General features: G+C 41.3%; 2 protein-coding genes across 3 annotated transcripts; one reads left to right on the top strand and one right to left on the bottom strand.

Annotated features, from left to right (window-relative positions):
* Positions 1-212: 212 nt before the first annotated feature.
* Positions 213-1,465, bottom strand: LOC116915894. 2 transcript variants are annotated; one of them, XM_045169414.1, is made up of 3 exons: positions 1,154-1,465; positions 407-507; positions 213-346 (listed from the first exon to the last, which is right to left on the bottom strand). In XM_045169414.1, exons 1-3 carry the CDS (start codon positions 1,342-1,344, stop codon positions 270-272), a joined length of 369 nt encoding a protein of 122 aa, XP_045025349.1. In that variant the 5' UTR covers positions 1,345-1,465; the 3' UTR covers positions 213-269. The 2 variants fall into 2 exon arrangements, with proteins under 2 accessions (XP_045025349.1, XP_032776926.2); XM_032921035.2 differs by having other exon boundaries at positions 407-546.
* Positions 1,466-1,539: 74 nt separating this feature from the next.
* Positions 1,540-17,219, top strand: LOC116915895 (homeobox protein orthopedia). The gene is given in 6 exon segments (XM_032921036.2): positions 1,540-2,903; positions 7,567-7,702; positions 8,040-8,163; positions 15,946-16,005; positions 16,007-16,121; positions 16,208-17,219. Coding segments are annotated over 6 exon segments (1,803 nt in total). The 5' UTR covers positions 1,540-2,077; the 3' UTR covers positions 16,750-17,219.
* Positions 17,220-17,580: the final 361 nt, after the last annotated feature.

The following is a 17,580-nucleotide window of genomic DNA, read 5'->3' on the forward strand; positions in this document are numbered from 1 at the left end:
CGTCCATGTCTGTAAAAAAAAAAAAAAGGCTCTCGTCTTGACCGCCTTAAAAGTAGGACCAATCAACTTGGGCGACACGTTGAGACCGAACAGGACCAAAGAAGAAGGGGGAAAAAGTTTTCTTTAAAAAAGAGACATAGCGAGGGGGACGACGATCAATAGGTCTCAAGTTAATGGACGTGTCAGGTTTTGAAAGTGTCGAAAAATATGGCTCGTCATTCGCATCAATTCTGTATTATGTGTGTACATCACTGCTGCATGTACGGGCTTTAAAGTGCGAAAAAGAAGAGTGTCGTCTTTTTGCGAGCGGTCTGTATCAATATTATATAGGCCATTAAACGCGTATCTAAAAATATGAGGAAAGATTAGAGGGCAGGAAAAGGAAAATCCTATTTGTTATAATTACCGTAATGTCTGACTGGAATTATTGGATTCCGGTTGAAGCCTTGGGGTGTGGACTGGAAAAATGTCCTCTCAATGGATTTTGTACGGACGTCTGTGTCAAACCTTGGCGGAAAAATGGTAAGAATTTGTCCGAATGAAGCACTAATTGCACACAAAAAGGTTTCAAAATACACAGTTAGCAAGAAGAAAAAAAAAGAAAATATTCATTGGCCGTTTCAGGTGCGTCCAACGTGAATACAAAAATAGTTCAAGATGGCTGACTGTGATTGTTGGAATCCTATATTTAACCTTCAACGTTTTTGTTGCTGTTGTCAGACAGCGACAGCCGTAAGATTTCGTAAACGCGTGTTGTTGCGTTATCTACAACGGGGACATGCCATCAGATCAGATGATCTTGATGCAAACTAAACGTTATTTCTTTTCAAATTTCTCACATAAAAACAAGTGATAGCACGTCAGTTGATGAATTTATGGATATAGATTCCTTTCCTCCCAATTTATTGTTCTGTCAACATTGTCTGCTATTACCATAGATACGCTGTTGTGTAGCTTTTGAACCCGCATGACTCTCACTTTATTCAACTAATTGAACCTCTCGCAAGGATGCTGCTGAATCATGTCCAGGTGTGTAGCAATAGACGTATTCAAATTTCAAGTACTTGCAAAAAAATTTCCATAATTAACTAATAACTTAAAAATGTACAACACGATAAACACAATTAAATGATGACCAAGATTTGTTACATACATGTGTAGGCTTCTCATTTTTGTGTATGAAGAGAGGGAACAGCAGCTAGCCATCGTTGCGCAGGGCGCTTTACACGATTGGCTGTTAGAGGCGGCTTCTTGTCGTGTCTGAGCCGCCATTTTGGATCCAATGAAGGGCCGATTACATTCGTCGACGTCACGTCTCGGCCTGGGATCGACACAGCAAGACATGAAGGTTCCACACACAAAAAAAAACACCAAAGCTCTCTTCTCATTGGCTGAACGACCCCTCTTCTTTCATTTCTTCTCTTCCACCCTCCCAGCCACCCCAACCACCCCAAAATAGAGGAACGAATTTGGCAGTCATTCACCCCATCTACCGGGGTGTGCACAGCAATCGCTGCCATATAGAGTCCACCGTGGAGGGGTAGAGATGGAAACCTCCCCTTCCAACCCTCCCACCCGTTCAACTTCCAACCAGAAAGCTCCGTCTATGGCGTCGACGTCGTGGCCCAAACTACCAACCTCCCTTACTACATGCTACTGCTATTTCTACCATCGTGCACCAGTGCAGCCAAATAATTGCCGTGGCTATATAGCCCTGGCCGTGCTGGAGTGTGGACTGGAGTGCCGGACTAGTGTAGACAGTCGTTGAGAGCTGGGCAGCCTGGTTGGAACCTCAAAGGTTTTCTTCTCTCCTATTTTTTGCATACGATACGAAGAGAGCACGTGCGTGCGTGTTTTTTTGCCCGCCCTTTCAGTCTGGCCATCTCATTTTGCATTCACAACGGCAAGCGGACAGTTGCTCGGTGTCAGTCGCCAACGGGCGTCACAGCATCACCGACGTCCGCTGTCGTTGAACTACATTTCTTCGAGTGCAAACATTTCAGTGCTTTTTCCAAATCGAAACTGACCTTGAATTGAATAACATTTTTCTGTGAAAACCCCTCAAGAAAGTGTTCGAATGATGAACTTACTTCAGCATCCAGATCGTAACATTCACATGGCCGCTCCAGGATTACTGGGCGGTTTGTTGGCCGCATCGAGTGGCGTGTCGGCCGCTTCATCGTTGCCACAACGTTCGCCATTCGCCATTCAGGAACTGTTGGGTCTCAACACGAGTAGCTCGGTCGGTAGCCATTCTCATCATCAGACCGACCACGTTGCCAGTGCTAGCAACCAACAGCACGTTTATAGTCACGCCATGATTGCTGCTGCTCACCATCATCACCATCACAGTCACCAACACCCGGCGGCCGCCATGTTTGCTCACCCTGCCCATCAGCATCACAGCCATCATGGCAGTTCATCGTCTGCAGGAAACAATGGCCAGCAGTCGAGTCAAGGTTCAGAATTAAGCGGCCATCATCACCATCATCACAATAGCCTGCAGGCTCATCAGGCCCTTTCGGCCTTATCGGCAGCCGCAGCGGCCAGCTACGCCTCAGCAGCTGCGGCGGCAGCTTCGGGCAATCGTTGCAGCGCAGCAGCGGCCTATAATTTCACTCATCATCATCAGAATTTTGCGGCCGCTGCAGCCGCTGCTGCTGCCATGGTAGGCGATCCACTGAGCTCCGCTAGTCGGATGTATTTCAATCCGGCGGCTGCAGCGGCTTTTCTTCACCAACCGACGGCGGCTGCCGTCGCGGCCGGAAGTATCGGTAGTGTCTCGGCGTCGGCTCCTGGTGCGTCAACAGCCGTCGGCAACAGTACGAGTGGTGGCCCAAGCGTCGGTGTTTTCCCGTCGCCAGACAGCGCCGCCATGCGATCTGATACCAACGCGTCAGCCGGTAAGATAAACATTTGAATTTTCTTCGCCTAGTTTTCCTTTTTACTTGTGTGTGTGGTGAGAATTTTTCCCGCACGCGACAGTCAACAAAGAAATTTTGAGTCGGCGCCTGCGGCATTGACATAAAGTCAACACTTTGTGCGTTTGCCTGTAGTGGTGACTTCCGACATTTGTTTATCAGTAGCGTTACATCTTTTTCGTTATGTGTGTTTTTTTTTCAATTAGTGGTAAGTGTTTTGTAATGGGACTAGAATAACAATAATCAATGGGTTGTCATCAATTTTTAGCACAATCGATTTTCTGCAATTCGATCACAAATATTTGGCCTTGAACAAACAATTTCGCGTGCATAATTTTGATTAGTTTCGAAACTGTTCAAAAAGGTAGAAGACGAATTTAAATAATTTTCGAGAGAAAGCCTTTAGATTCGTTTGGTTACCCAACCTCTTGCATTTCGCATCGAAAGGTCAAAACATTCTTGAATAGTCAAAAAACGTTTTAGGCCTAGGACAAAGAAACTTGTTTTTTTCCCCCGCATTTTACAGGCCTAGACAGGCCTTGCGTCTTTGCGTCATAGTTTGACCCCTCGTTGACCTTTGCCGAATGTTTTCCAACAACAGGCCTATAGTCGTGAACTCTTCTGTAAACACAAACTTTTGTTCCCTGTCATCGACCGTTTTACCACGTTTTGAAAGATTCAAATTACTAATGTCCCGCCCACCACCTTCGCGGTCATTCAAGCTCTCGATCTCGAATATTTTTCATTGAAAACTCGACGAATTGAATAGCATTTTACTACACCCTCGTCTTGAGCAATTCTTCGTATTTTTGCCGAACTCTGAGAGACTATGAAATCGTCTCTATTTGGGCGTGTCTTTTGCATCCTGTGGTCGTCCTTTTTTTTTTTTTATTATTATGTCAATGCATTTGGTTTTTCGCGTTAGATTATTGCGGTCCACAATTTTTCTGTAGATGTCCAACACACAAAACGCCCACATTGACTCAAATCACAGAGACACATGGAATCAGTGCGGCAAGGGGAGGTCCCCCCCGAACAAAAAATCTGACAATAATAACGGAAAAAATAACGAATATGGCAATAGGACAAAGTTTTGATGGCTGTCCTAGTAAAGTCTATTGGTTGTACACACATTTTGTGACGATGGACCATACAGGACCACAACAACAGCTACTAGCTTTTGTTGTTCGTGCCGTTTCCGGCCCTTCTTCCTCAGTTAGGGACATGGAACGTAGAGGATGTCCTGAACATGTCAGCACTTGTCAAAACTTATTTCCCAAACAGCGTGGATCGCCTTTCAAGCCCGTGCTTTTTTTTTTCCGCTCTTTTGTACCATTCGCCTATTTACCAACATATTTTGAGATCATTACTCTATTTGTGTGTAGGGCTAATATGAGAAAATTGACTTTATTTTTGGAACAAATCGTGGATGGAGCTTATTGCATTTGTATTTTAAAGAAATGTGTGTGTGACCACTTAACGTCTTGGGTGGAGTACGGAGGCGAAAAGGTGTGAGTTCTATCAAAGAAAAGGGGAAACCCACACAGGGAAGGATAAATAAGAAACGGTGTGAAGAACCATAACACCAAAAAATTCTAGTTCTTTTGTGAATATCGTTTTTTTTTTAACTTGACGCGAATGTGCACGTCTCGGAGAAAAATAGAAAACCCAAAAAACTTGAAAGCAATCGAGCAACTCGATGCTCTTGTGCGATACGAAAGAGGGTGGGAAAAGACGCAAACAAATAAGAAAAAAGCTCGTTGCCCGTTACACGAGATATGGGATAGTAAGAGTGTGTGTGTGTGTGTGCAACATGACACGCTTGTGGGGTAACTCAAGAACTCGACAAGTCTTGGCGTCGTCGCCGTCGTCTATTATTATTATTTACTTGGATATTATTCAATGCCTCCCTTTCAATGTGTTTGTTGGTACACACACCACAACAATCGGTTGAGGGAAAACCCACAACAGCCAAATCATTTTTCTCGTCGTTTTTTTTTTTTCTATTTTCGTTGCCACTTTTTACGGGAAATCATCTCACTCGAATTTTTCCAAAATAAATATTTATAGGGCTTGTGTTGAAATCAACGGGGACGGACGTTAGAGATAATAAGTATTTGCACTTTTTAAGGTGGTGAGCAAACTCAAAGTGATGACTGGATAATAACTACTTTCGTACATTTTATTTTTTATTTTTTTTTCAAACTTGCTTTTTTAAAAGGAAAATTTTTCAATTGTCATTTGGAGATGAAAAAAGGTAAAATTTGTGTTCACGTGTTTGATAGACCTCACATGGCGAGAGTTAAAGTGAAAGGGAAAAAGGGGCGTGGACGAATTACATCGCGATCATCTTTAAGTGATAAATGTGTCTATTCCGTCTGCTGCTCGCATGTCCTTTGTAGACACACAGAGTCTACTAGGAAGGTTACAAAGGAGAGAAATCTAATGTGATTGGATTGTCCGGTTTTTATCTTAATCGACTGTCGCACAACACAGCTGACATGGGCACTTGCTCCGGAGGTGGTCCTACTACACCTACACACAGAAAACGGTGTGGGGCTACTGGACACTGGCCATTCAATAGACAGCAGCTTTCAGTTATTATATTCTTTTCCCCATTGTAAGCCATTAAGTGTACACACAGGGGGGTGAGAAAGCGTCTTTAAAAAGAGGCAAAACGATCGAAAAGATGACAGGAAGAGAGGGGGAGGTAGTTACAAAATGTACGTTCCATTTAACTCACTGGATGTGATGGCATTGTGTTTCGCACCGCCGTTGGCTTGTCCATACATTTTTTTGTTGTTGAAATTGTTTGAATCTTGTAAAGATTTTGGTCGGTGTGTAGTGTCACCTGGCGAATGTCCCGAAATTAGTACAAGTAGCACTCGGATGTCCATCGATTCGTCATTAACGTTCGTAGCTAGTTAGTGTGAGTCCGCTGGATAGCCAGTCAGCAGCACATGGATAGCCAATAATCTTTGCTTTCCAACCGGAAACGGAGAAAACCAATCGTTTTCTTTTTCCTCGTGAGATTCCATCGTGAGCCTATAGAGATTTCACGTTGAAAGAAAAAAAAAGGGAAACGTGTCATTTCCTTGAATCTTCAAGACGACGACACTTTGATCCAATTGCTTCCGCTATCTGATTTGTATCCATCGAGAGTAGTTTGCTGTGTAAAAATCTATAAGAAACATTTTTTTTTTATTTTGTAAATCAATTGTTTTGTTTTTGGACATTTTCGGGTGGCCATTGCTGGATGACGGGCCTATAGATGGAAATGTAGGCCTTATAAAAGATGGCTGCCTCTATTGTTGCTTTATCAATAGCCCCAACTTTTTTTTTTTATAGATGAAATGTGTATTTATTGTTCTCGTTGACTTTCGCTGGCGGCCATTTTGAATTCGACGCCATCTGCGTGACGCGTCCCTTTTCAAATATGTAACGCCGGGCGATTGTTTAATTCATGCTGTCGTAGAGACTATCGTTTTTTACCAATCGATACTGGAGTTTTTATTGTTATTTTAAAGAAATGTTTCACAATTTTGTTTTTCGGAATAGCTTCAAGCCTTTTTGAATTGTTGCCGAACCCATTGGCGGCCTAGATCTTGTAACTTTGCTCGCGTTAAATGTCATTCTTAATATCATAAACTCCTGTGATCAGGATGAACGTCATTCACGATATTTTGGATTACATCGTTCGTAATAAGGTATAGCGGTTGATTGCGTGACATCATTTCACGAATTGCCTTTGTAGTGAGCGTGAAAAAAGTACAAGAGAGCGAATACGAAGTCAGGAAATGTCGATATCAAAAGGTAACGAAAAAGGAAGGGGGGAGGGGAAGGAAATCGGGAGTCGAGAGGGCGAATCGTCGTCGCGACTGGCCAATTGCTCGTTTCACTCAATTTTGCTGTCGAAAACGCCCGTTGGTGCTGTTGACTAAGTGGCGTATTAGGAAGTCGTTTTCACGAGAAAATTGTCACTGGCATTTCCCACCCTTCGACTCGCAAGAATTTAAAAACCTAGTCGATAAAAATAGTTTTTCAGGCCTACCAACCATTTTCGATTTTTAATCAAAAAAATTGGGGGAAAATATCAAAAGTATGCAGTTTGCGACCCTCCTGATGTTCATCGAGAAATAGCAGACAATAGGTTGATTTATTGGCTAAACGCGTGCATATCGACGTCAGACATTTTTCTAATTGTATAAAGGTCTCGTGTACGTATACCTCATTCCATTGGGTGTAGCTCCATAATAGGTTCGATGTCGTAGTTTATTGCCTTTTTCTTTCATACATCTGCCACGTCTATTGGGATCATTTGAATGTACGCCCATTGTATATATGGCTCAATATTTTATTTTAATCAACTCATAGCCATTCGTTGCATACCGATGTCGGCGTCATCTTTTCATTCAGTCCATGAATCATATAATCCTCTTTTTTTGGGTGCCATATATCACTCCCCCTTGTGTGTCATCATTTCTTGCGGTGTAGGGGGACATATACTGAGCCGATTTGATTATATTCGAAATAAGCCGATCGTCACTAGGTCAATCCCCAAGTCGATATTGGTTTCTCTCCCACATTTTTATTTCTTTTCGTTTCTCTCGTGATGATAATTTTTATTTCATATTAATGCGAATAGAGGGACGTGGTGATGGCGGCCATTGCAACAGCTCCAAGTTGGACGAGTTAAACGTCAGTGGCGGCGGATCGAACAACAACGGGGTCAACGGTGCCAACAATCCTAATCGAAAAAAGAAGAAAAAGAGAAGGCACAGGTTTGATTACGTATTTCAGCACCACAAAAAGAAAAGATGAAAGCCAAAAACAAATTTTTTGAATGGTCATGAATCCATCGACTTGCGGCGATCCTGCAAAAATCACCCGTCGTCAATGGCTTTTCCCACAACCTGAAATTCCCCTTCCTTACAAAATATTTAAATCTTGTAAATTAAATTGACTTTATAGGCCTAAATACGAAATAACATTATAGGCCTAGAGTCAATCAAGAGGCAAATATTTTTACCTTTCACACCTTCCTAATAAAAACCCAGCACCTAATTTAAAAAAAAATCAACTGAAAAATTAATTGTCGATTTTCTCTTTTTAAAACAGGACAATCTTCACCAGTTATCAGTTGGAAGAGTTAGAAAAAGCTTTCAAAGAGGCTCATTATCCTGACGTCTATGCCCGTGAAATGCTGTCCCTAAAAACAGACCTACCAGAGGATCGCATTCAGGTCAGTTTAATCGAATATCGTATCTCCGCGCATGTTTAGATTCAATTTCTTTATCAATGTAATCTGTAAGCTTATATTGATAAATGTTGATTAGGTCTCAATTGGTTTTACAAGTACTTTATATGGATTACTAGTCAGTTTAACGTGTACTTTCACGTTCACATGTAGAGTATTTATCTCTCTTCGTGATTGATGAAGCTCCCCCCTACATCATTCTCTCGGGACTTGTACAAGTAAAGAGAGGATAACTGTCAGGGTATTAGCGCACCATAAGGACGTGTAATACTTGCAATGACGATGGGTCACAAATAGGAACTTTTTGTTAGGGGGAGCGTTGGTGTATTGTTGTGTGTTGCGTATGTATGGGTGACAAATCCCGCGGGATCCATATTTACCCCCTGATTACATGCCTTCATCTTAATGTATTGACATGAGCGGATAGTCTTTACATTTGTACAGATATTTTGTGATTTATTACCATTATGCGCTATTGAGTGCAGAGTGTTGATACTCTATGGTTATTAAATCACAGATTTACGTGTAACAATGCAGCTGTGATAAGTCATCATCATTTCTAATGATTACTAAATCTGCTAGCACACGAAATTTGCAATTATCCAGTTCCCTTTTTTTTACAAAATTCATTCGATGTAGCTCTTACAGGAAACAAGTCCATGAAAAGAAGTGCAAACTAGATACATAATAGCGCAGAACTATAGGCTTGTTGTGACTACAGGAAAGGAAACGGAAGCTGCCTCCACCCCCTAAACAGAGGGTGGGGACCAGCAGAACCTTCTTGTCATCCGTGTTGGGCTTTTGTGATAAAACATCTCGGGTCCGCTTGCAGATGTCTTTATACATCCAAAACATATTTTTCCGCTCTATTTCTTTCTTTGAATGGTTGCATGTAAGAATTGTAAATGCACTTGAATCGTATGCAATTACAAGATGCAGTCAAGATCCAAGTTTGCCTATACATGAAAATGCGTAGGCCACTAATGCCCACTTTCAATGAGACCCACAATCAATTAGGGATTAGAGAAACCCTCGGCTTGTGGACATTTTTAGAAAATCAATATTGATGGGCTTTTATCCGCCTCTTTTTATACGAGTAGCATCTCGATTTAATTGAATCAGCTAAAAACAGGGCAATCCGCTTACTTACAAATGTGTTTTTTTTTTCTTTCTTCCTACGAGCACACATAAAAGACATTTGTTTGTTTAATGTCTTCTCATCAATCTCGTCTTTCTTTTAGTTGGCCGATGGCTCGGAACGTAGCAGCAGAGCCAAACATCCATAATTGAATTACAAGTGTAACAGTTATGCAGCCCGAGTTATCGTGGTCCTGTTGAGCGGTCCGCTCGATTGACCCAAACTCTCTAATATTCAAATAACCCCTGCGTTTGCTCTTAAATATCGATCGATGAAATAGAAGAGAGAGCCAATGCGCCAGATGCATCACAACGCAACTGTCGCCCATCAGTCGTAGATCCATCAAGTAAAAATTCGTGTCCGAGTCATTGGCTTTTTCTCTTTTTAGAAATAAAAGAAGAACCCCTCACCCCATTTTTGGGGGCTCCTCCCTTTTCTTTAGTACCTTTCTTCGCTTTAGGCCCCATCAAAGTTTTTCTGGGTGATTCAGGGATCATTCGGGCAAGCCGCAAAAACCTCCCCCGGATAAAAAAGAGCACCGATGATGGCCGAAAGCGGGTCGCCGCACTAAAAAAAAAAAAAAGAAAGCCGTTCATCTTGATTATCTGTCAAAGTGGTTTGTAAACCGGGAGCCTCCCCCCGTCGCGTCAACGGCGCTCGGGTCACGTTGGGGAGGTCAGTCATGTTCTTGTAACAAATTCTGTAGCGAATCGCCCATCATAGGCCGATTAATGGATTGTCTTTTTCCTACCCTCGACTTTTCGAGACACCAGTCCCCCCCTTGTGCTAGTCCGTGTTATTATCAAGTCATTGGTTCTCGTTAGCCTATCTAGAAAAAATAGACCTTTGTGTAGTGGTGGTGCACTAGGGGAAGGGGAAAAGGAGATCCATCTTTGTTGGCTCATCGGTTGTCTCGATTGTCAATTAGATGATGCAAAGTGCTCGTAGAAACTGGAATTTTCTTTTATTTGTTATCTGTGTGAATGCAGAATTTTCGTGAGTCACAAAGTTTACGTTTGGGATTTAAATGACCAGATTTTTTTTAAAGCCTATTATAGCCATATCTTTTGTGCGTGTGTGTGTGTGTGTCAGTAGTGTTTGAAAATATACGTGTAGAAACACTCGACTTGCGGGGCGTGCGTAAGATGCCGATCCCCGTGTTTGGAACACTCGAAAAAAAGAAACATACCCAAACACGAGGCCAGCTAAAACTCTCGTATTATTGCGTGGAGCGTATATACATGTAAAATAGGCATCAAAGATGGCGAAAGGATCCTGTTTTGTTTTTTCTGAGATGACAGTTTGAATCAATTGAATGAGCATGGTCGAAGAAACTTTTGGCTCTTTGGTTCGAGTTAATTAAGAGACAGCAACAAAAAAACTTCTTTTTTGTTAATTAGCCGTGTACGTTGCGTATCTTATTCTCGTCCATCTTTTGGCGTTCACCACTTGAATTCTTATCGTGAATACTCGGGATTTTTATTTTTTTTTTCCTGAAAAATAACAAACGAGGCTACAATATGCACGTCCTTTTTTCCCACTTCGTGTTCTTTTGTTTTCGGGTGACGACGTGATGAATGCCTTGGCTAATTATCAATTCAATCGGCTTCTTTCTAAACAAAAGTGTACATGGAAGAACGTACCCGATTGTTTTTTTCTTCTACAATCGGATCCAGAAATGAATTTTGCACAGTAAAGTTCATGACGAATCACGAGAGGGGAGATGAAAATGTTGGGGACGAGTTAAGTGAAAGTAAAATGTGGGAGAGAATGAAATAAGGGGTAGGGGAGAGTTTCGTGAAAAGCGACGAACTGGGTCTGTGTTGTGTAATCGAATTATGAATTTCTTTTTCCCCTTATTTTTTGTTGTTGGGGAAAATGGGTTGAAAATGCGCGCCCGCGCTGAACACTCCCGTCATTGGGAGGAGGATATGCTGGTGAAGCCAAACGAAAAAAAAAAGGGGGTAAAAGAGGAGGCACTTGGCGGAATGGATGAACGCAGCCATTCGTCCTGTCGTTTTGGCCACGTTTTTATTATTATTCCCCTTTCTCCCTTTTTCTTTTTGTCTTCTATTCGAACTGGAACTCTTCGCCCTCACGTCCACCCTTTTTATTATTGCTGGGAAAAATCTATATTTTTCAAATGGCTCGTCTCGTACAGATCCATTTTTTTTAAAATTATCCTTCGCACTTAGTTTTCCTTAATGTAAAAACGAAAATTTCGAAACTCTGTAATTGTTCAATTGCCTATTAAGAAGGGAAAAGAAATCGATTTTTTTCGTTCTATTTTTAATGCGTGTGTCCTCGATCCAATTGCTGGGCCGCCATCGTCAGCTGGTTACCCAATCAACCAATCGTCTTTCACCATTTTTTTTTTCATCGTATCGTTTGTCTTTCCCGCCACGCCAGAAAATGCAGTTCTTCGTCGTTCCTTCAATGCGAAGAGTATTCAGCGAAGGCGTTGTGTGGGTGTCGAAGGGCGCGTTGGCGTAACGAGTCTCTCTTTGTTAACGATAAACGCGTAGGCAGTAAATGATTGTGTACGTGTTAACTTTAAAATATCACGAGATTTTTTAATTCGATGAACCACCAAAAGTTATCAAGACGTTTGCATTTCTCCCCTCTTTTTGCGGCAAAAAAAAAGAGAGAAAGGGGCGCGATGTTATGATTAAATATAAAAGAAGGTGTGGGGAAGTACAAAAGGTGTAATATCATCAGTGTGTGAGGCGGATAAGAAAAGTGGGTGTGAAATAATCAGCAGCAGATTGAGTGAATAGGAATTATTATTTTCTTGGAAGGAAAAGCACCGTTGAAGATGGAAATACGAGATGCGAGATTGAGCTTGCCAGTTCTCACCTCATCCGTTTGAATAGGATCAAAGAACTGTACGGGAAAAAAGGGGGGAGGCAAGAATACGAGGGTTGTAGACGAGATTATATTTACACAGATTGCCGCATTGAAGGTGGCGCTACATCCTGTTTAGATTTGCGATCCAAAAAATAAAAGAACTTCTAAATCAAAGGCGAAAAAAATTTTTTTTTTGTTCATTCGAAATATCTCGACCTCCTCACCTTTACATGTACACACACCCCCGTTCCGTATATTTCCAGTGATACAAAATACTTGACAAACACAGAGAGGGTGGCCAGCTATTGTCACATTGTCCCCCCCTCTGTCGTTCATGTTGACGACAGCGAAATAAACTCAGCACACGTATACACAATAGGGACTCGGGTATTTATTATTACGTGGTCTGTGTATGTGTATATTGTTTCGTCACATTATCACGAGCTGTGCAAATGAGTGGAGGATCATGTGACCACCAAAGAGAGGGGGGCCAGTAACCTTTTTCACACTCACCCTATTTTTTGCACTCGGATTTTCCCCTTATTATTTACCACTGATACTCGAGATTATTACGTTTAATTCACGAGAATCGATTTCCGTGCGCGATTTTTAATAAAGCGGTTTTTTTCATTTCCAATTTTCTTGCCATGTCGAGTCTTAAAATTGGGATTTTTGAGTACGTGCTAGACGACTTTCCTTGTGAATTATTAATAAATTATTACACTCTTTTCTCTCCATTTTGTATTGAAAGTTACGAACCAATCTCCGTAATCTGTTCATATCAACCAATACGCAGTGAAAGAATTTCTGATGAGTCGTAGAAAACAAAAGCCGCAGTCATCGGAATTATTTGGCCCGTAGATAATCAAGTTGAAAATGATGAGCTTCTGGTGTATGTAATCAAATCATCAGCTTTCCCGTCGACAATTCAATAAGGATACGCCAAGCGGAAAAAGAGCTGATCAATGGCGATATGTAGATTCGATCCATTTTCGCTACGACGTTCGTTTGATTGTTCCATTGGGCAGAGCACGTAAAACAATTAACGGGAGACACACCTATCTTGGGTGGGGTTTCGCGTTGTCATCGCTTTTCGTCTGATTTCCATCCAATTCCAATTTTGAAAGGAAAAGGGAATTTTTAAGGTTCGTCTGACAATATCGTCAAATGATCAGCATGCAAAATGTGATGATGTCGACATTTTTTCCATTGGCCAAGAACTCCACCTAAATTAATATTCATACAATGTTCAACATTTATTCGCCAATAAGAAATCAACGCTAACGTAATACTCTGATGACAGTCAATACCTCCGTATTCTTTACCCTCATTTTTTGAAACTTGATAATGACTTGATTATGAAGCCCCTATACGTTTCACTCTCTTTCTGACTTTAGAAACATTTTTTTCTCCCTCTTCTATGATTTTCGAAAGAAAGGGTGGGTATCTATGTATAAATAGAAAAGTAGATTTTAAAGGGTTGGCCGCAGCAACTTCATGCCCTTTCTCTTTGAGATGAACTTCGGGCCTCAACACCCCAATGTACGTATAGCGCCTCTATTGTTTTCCAGCTTTTTCTATTGGCCATCAAAGGATGACGGCGTAGAGAACAATTTTTTTGTTCCTCTTCGGCTCTTTTATTCCTCTTTTTAATATTACCCGAATTTTGTTCTTTCTTTGGTGACCAGCCAATCACAGACGGGCGCAATCCACTGCTGCGTCTCTGCGGCTGACACGTCTTTTGTTGAACATGATGGCGAACGGAAAGAAAAAGTTTCTAAAAATCAAACAAGAACACGACGACGTCTATCTAGTAGACTTTCGTATTATAATCCATCACCATACAGACAGAGATTCCGTTGTCTGTTGTAAAGAGAGAGAAAAAAAGAGAAGACAATAAGCTCAAAAAAGAGATGACTGGAGCGTCCCGTTTCTGATTGCTTATTTCCTTCAATACATTCGCATCGATCCTACTCCGAATGATGGCTCCTTATAGGAGCACTCATCCTAGCAATCAGCTCTGCGCAGCATTTTTCCTTGCGAAAAAAAAAACATGAAAGAAACGAGAAGAGACCTTATAAAATGTTCCATGTTATGTTTCTAACAGTTAACATGGGAAGACCTAATTTGTAATAAAGAATGACATTGCCAGCTGTACGAATCACAAGAGAAACAGAGATGTAAGACAATACATCTGTACGGCTTGCCTCTTTCGGCTTGTAATGACCAATCAGCGCGCACAGGGCCGCCATAGACGGGAAAGTGCCGGCTGTTGAGGGTACCTTTTTTTTTTTTTATATGTTGCAGCCGTATCGTATTGTAACGGATGGATGTGTAAAAGAGTGGACGAAGGAAGCGCTAAAAGAACAAATGGCTGGCTAGAAGAAACGAAGAAGAGCGGCAGAGTATTAAAAAAAAGTGCACTTGTGAGGATCTACAGTTTCACGGGCTCTCTGTCCACAACTGAAAACAAAAGAGACATGCAGCAGAAAACGAGAGGCGTAAACACTTATTATAAAAAATAGTAGACGCTAAAGCCTTACGCTGAGAAAACAAGTTTTACTTGGGAAGGCCAAGCGTCGTTTCTTAATTAAGAACCAATTAGTACAGACGTCGCTCTCTCGTCCCCTTTTCTTTCACCCGAAATCCGAGTCGCACTGACGTCATCAGGCGTCGCAATGGCCCACTCTTTTCAGAAAAGAAGTGGTGTCTATTATTTAAAAAAGCGTACGGCGCGCACACCCAATGGAGCCTATCCACATACAAAGACGACCAGAAGATTCTCTCTCAGATTGCTGATTACTTTTTTCTACCCTTGTATACGCTGATGTCCCCTTACAAACCAATTAATTGATTACAGTCCAATTTATTTTTATTTTTTTCTTTTGGCTTCTCTTTTATTGGACTATCGTTACATTGTACGCAAAGATATTCTGTTAGGAAATTGGTGTGTGCGCGTGTGCATCTATCCGGAATATTAACGCTTAAATGGCCTATGTAAAAATTGAGTTGGGGGTTAGTGAATAGGCGCGCGTGCTCCAGCAATTATTTTTACATAGATCGGGGTGCGAAAAAAAAAATGTGCGCTATGAATAAACAAGGGTAGTTCAGCAAATAATATCCCCCAGCAAACAACTAGAAAAGGATGGATGTGTAGGCGCCCTTTCCTCATAATTGTGCGTGGCCCTTCTCTTTTTGGCAAATATTTTGGCCCTCCTTTTATTTTGCTCTTGCAACATCCGTCAGTTGCGAATCGTACGTACCGTGATCTAAAGAAAAATGTGAGTCATAACTATTACGTTAAATTATTCAAAGCGTGAGAAAAAAAAATGGCTTCGAATAGGGAGTCAGTTTCTTCGTATTCTATTAGGCCATTAAATATTGAGGGAAAAATAACCTTTGACTCTTGTATTATTACACGAGGGTGTATCATTGTAAGGTTACATTTGTATAACATGGGAAAAAAGGGAGCGATGGATGATGAGCATCCACAATCTCTGCTCCTCCCTTTCTGTGCACAACAGCACGTAGTACACGGTCGTACCGGTCTCGTTATACAATAACAAGCGAGCGCCAATTACAAATACTCCCCGCTGTGAGTAAAGCCTTCCTCCCCCTCACTACTACACCATTTGATCATTCTCTGTTACATGTACATCAATTGTATACCTTTAAATATGCGTGTCAATAGGGATATCGATGTAACCAACACCTTACAATAGGCTTAACATTATATTAATTAAAGACCATAGAAATTCATGAAATCAATTGAATATTTTTAGGTATGGTTTCAAAACCGACGGGCTAAATGGCGTAAAACGGAAAAATGTTGGGGCCGATCGAACCATCATGGCCGAATACGGACTGTACGGCGCAATGGTCCGCCATTCGCTACCTTTACCGGACACGATCGTCAAATCAGCCAAAGAAAATGAATGCGTCGCTCCATGGCTACTCGGTACGATTTTTACTCATTTTTTAAACATTAGATTTCACTCAATTATTCCTTAAAAATCAATATGACCCATTCATTTTTCAAAACAGGTATGCACCGAAAGTCCCTAGAAGCGGCGCATCAGTTGACTAGTGGTGACGAAAGCAATAAAGAAGATGACGAAGAGAACGGCGGTGGAGGACATGGCGAACGGACGAGAGATTCGGGGACTGGGCCGAACGACGGACGTGATCATTCGAGTGGCGACGAACAACCGGATAAAACTAACAGAGAACCCAACGGCAATAAACACAACAGCAAACATTCTCCGGGAGGTATTCAAACAACCGGCCAACATCAACACGGTCACTTGTCTCATTTGCATCCACCGACGTCTAACGAAGCCAGTACTTACATGGCCAGCTATGCGGCAGCTCAACTTCATCACGCCCGGTCACCGGTTGATGATTTCCGGATGAACAGCGTTGCAGAATTAAGAGCAAAAGCGGCTGAACATCAGGCTCGCATCGCCGGTGGATTTTCGGTTAGTCATCATCACCAACAGCAGTTGCATTTGCAGCAGCAACAACAACAACAACAACGTGATGGAGAATTTCTCATTTCTTCAGATTCTTCTTCTTCCTCATTTTAAAGTCAACGTTTTTTGAATCTTGCCGACATAACCAAGGAATACTCTCTAAATTTTTTTTTATAGCCAAGATAGAAAAAGTCCCAATTTTTTGAGCGTTCAAGTCAAAACAATATTTCTACGGGACACGGTTATTTCCATGCCATTTGTTACAGAGCCGCAAAATCAATTCGTCTTTATCGAACAAAGAACAAACAGGGGATTCTTTCTCCTACGTATACTACAGCTCCTTGACCTCTTTATATGTAGAACATCTCCTCTATCTTTTTTTTTCTTTTGATAGAAAGTCTTTTTCTCGTTTGGATATTCCACTACATAACGCGGTAGGAATATTCGGCAGGGGTCCCTCTCCAACCCTAACTAGAAAAATATTCATATTTTCAGATATTTTATATATATATATACCGGCCGCATTTTACGTTAGCTTTTTGTAAATACAAATATAGGCCTTTTGGGTAGAGGCCAACAGGCGAGAAAAAAAAAAAAAAGCTAAAAAGAAACAAAACGATCCAAAACATTTAAAGAGAAATTCCTCTCTTGTCTGTTCCTTTCGTCGTTCCATGTCGATTCAGGAAAGAAAGAAAAAAAAAAAGTTTAATGTCGTAAAAAGTTTCTTATTTTGTTTTGATGGTTGTGCCGTGTTATTGAGATATCCCGTATATATATATATACTTTGTCGTATATAAAATAGTTTCATGATAATTTATTTTCACTTCATTGTGGCAGTGTTTCATTTGTTTGTAAAAAAAAAAAAAAACGACGAAATCGTAAAATGCAACGAATCGTTTCATTCCTTCACTTATTCAGTGATTGATCATTTTTCTTTTTTCATAG

This window comes from Daphnia magna, linkage group LG2 (genome assembly GCF_020631705.1).
Source record: "Daphnia magna isolate NIES linkage group LG2, ASM2063170v1.1, whole genome shotgun sequence".
Taxonomy (NCBI): Eukaryota; Metazoa; Arthropoda; class Branchiopoda; order Diplostraca; family Daphniidae; genus Daphnia; species Daphnia magna.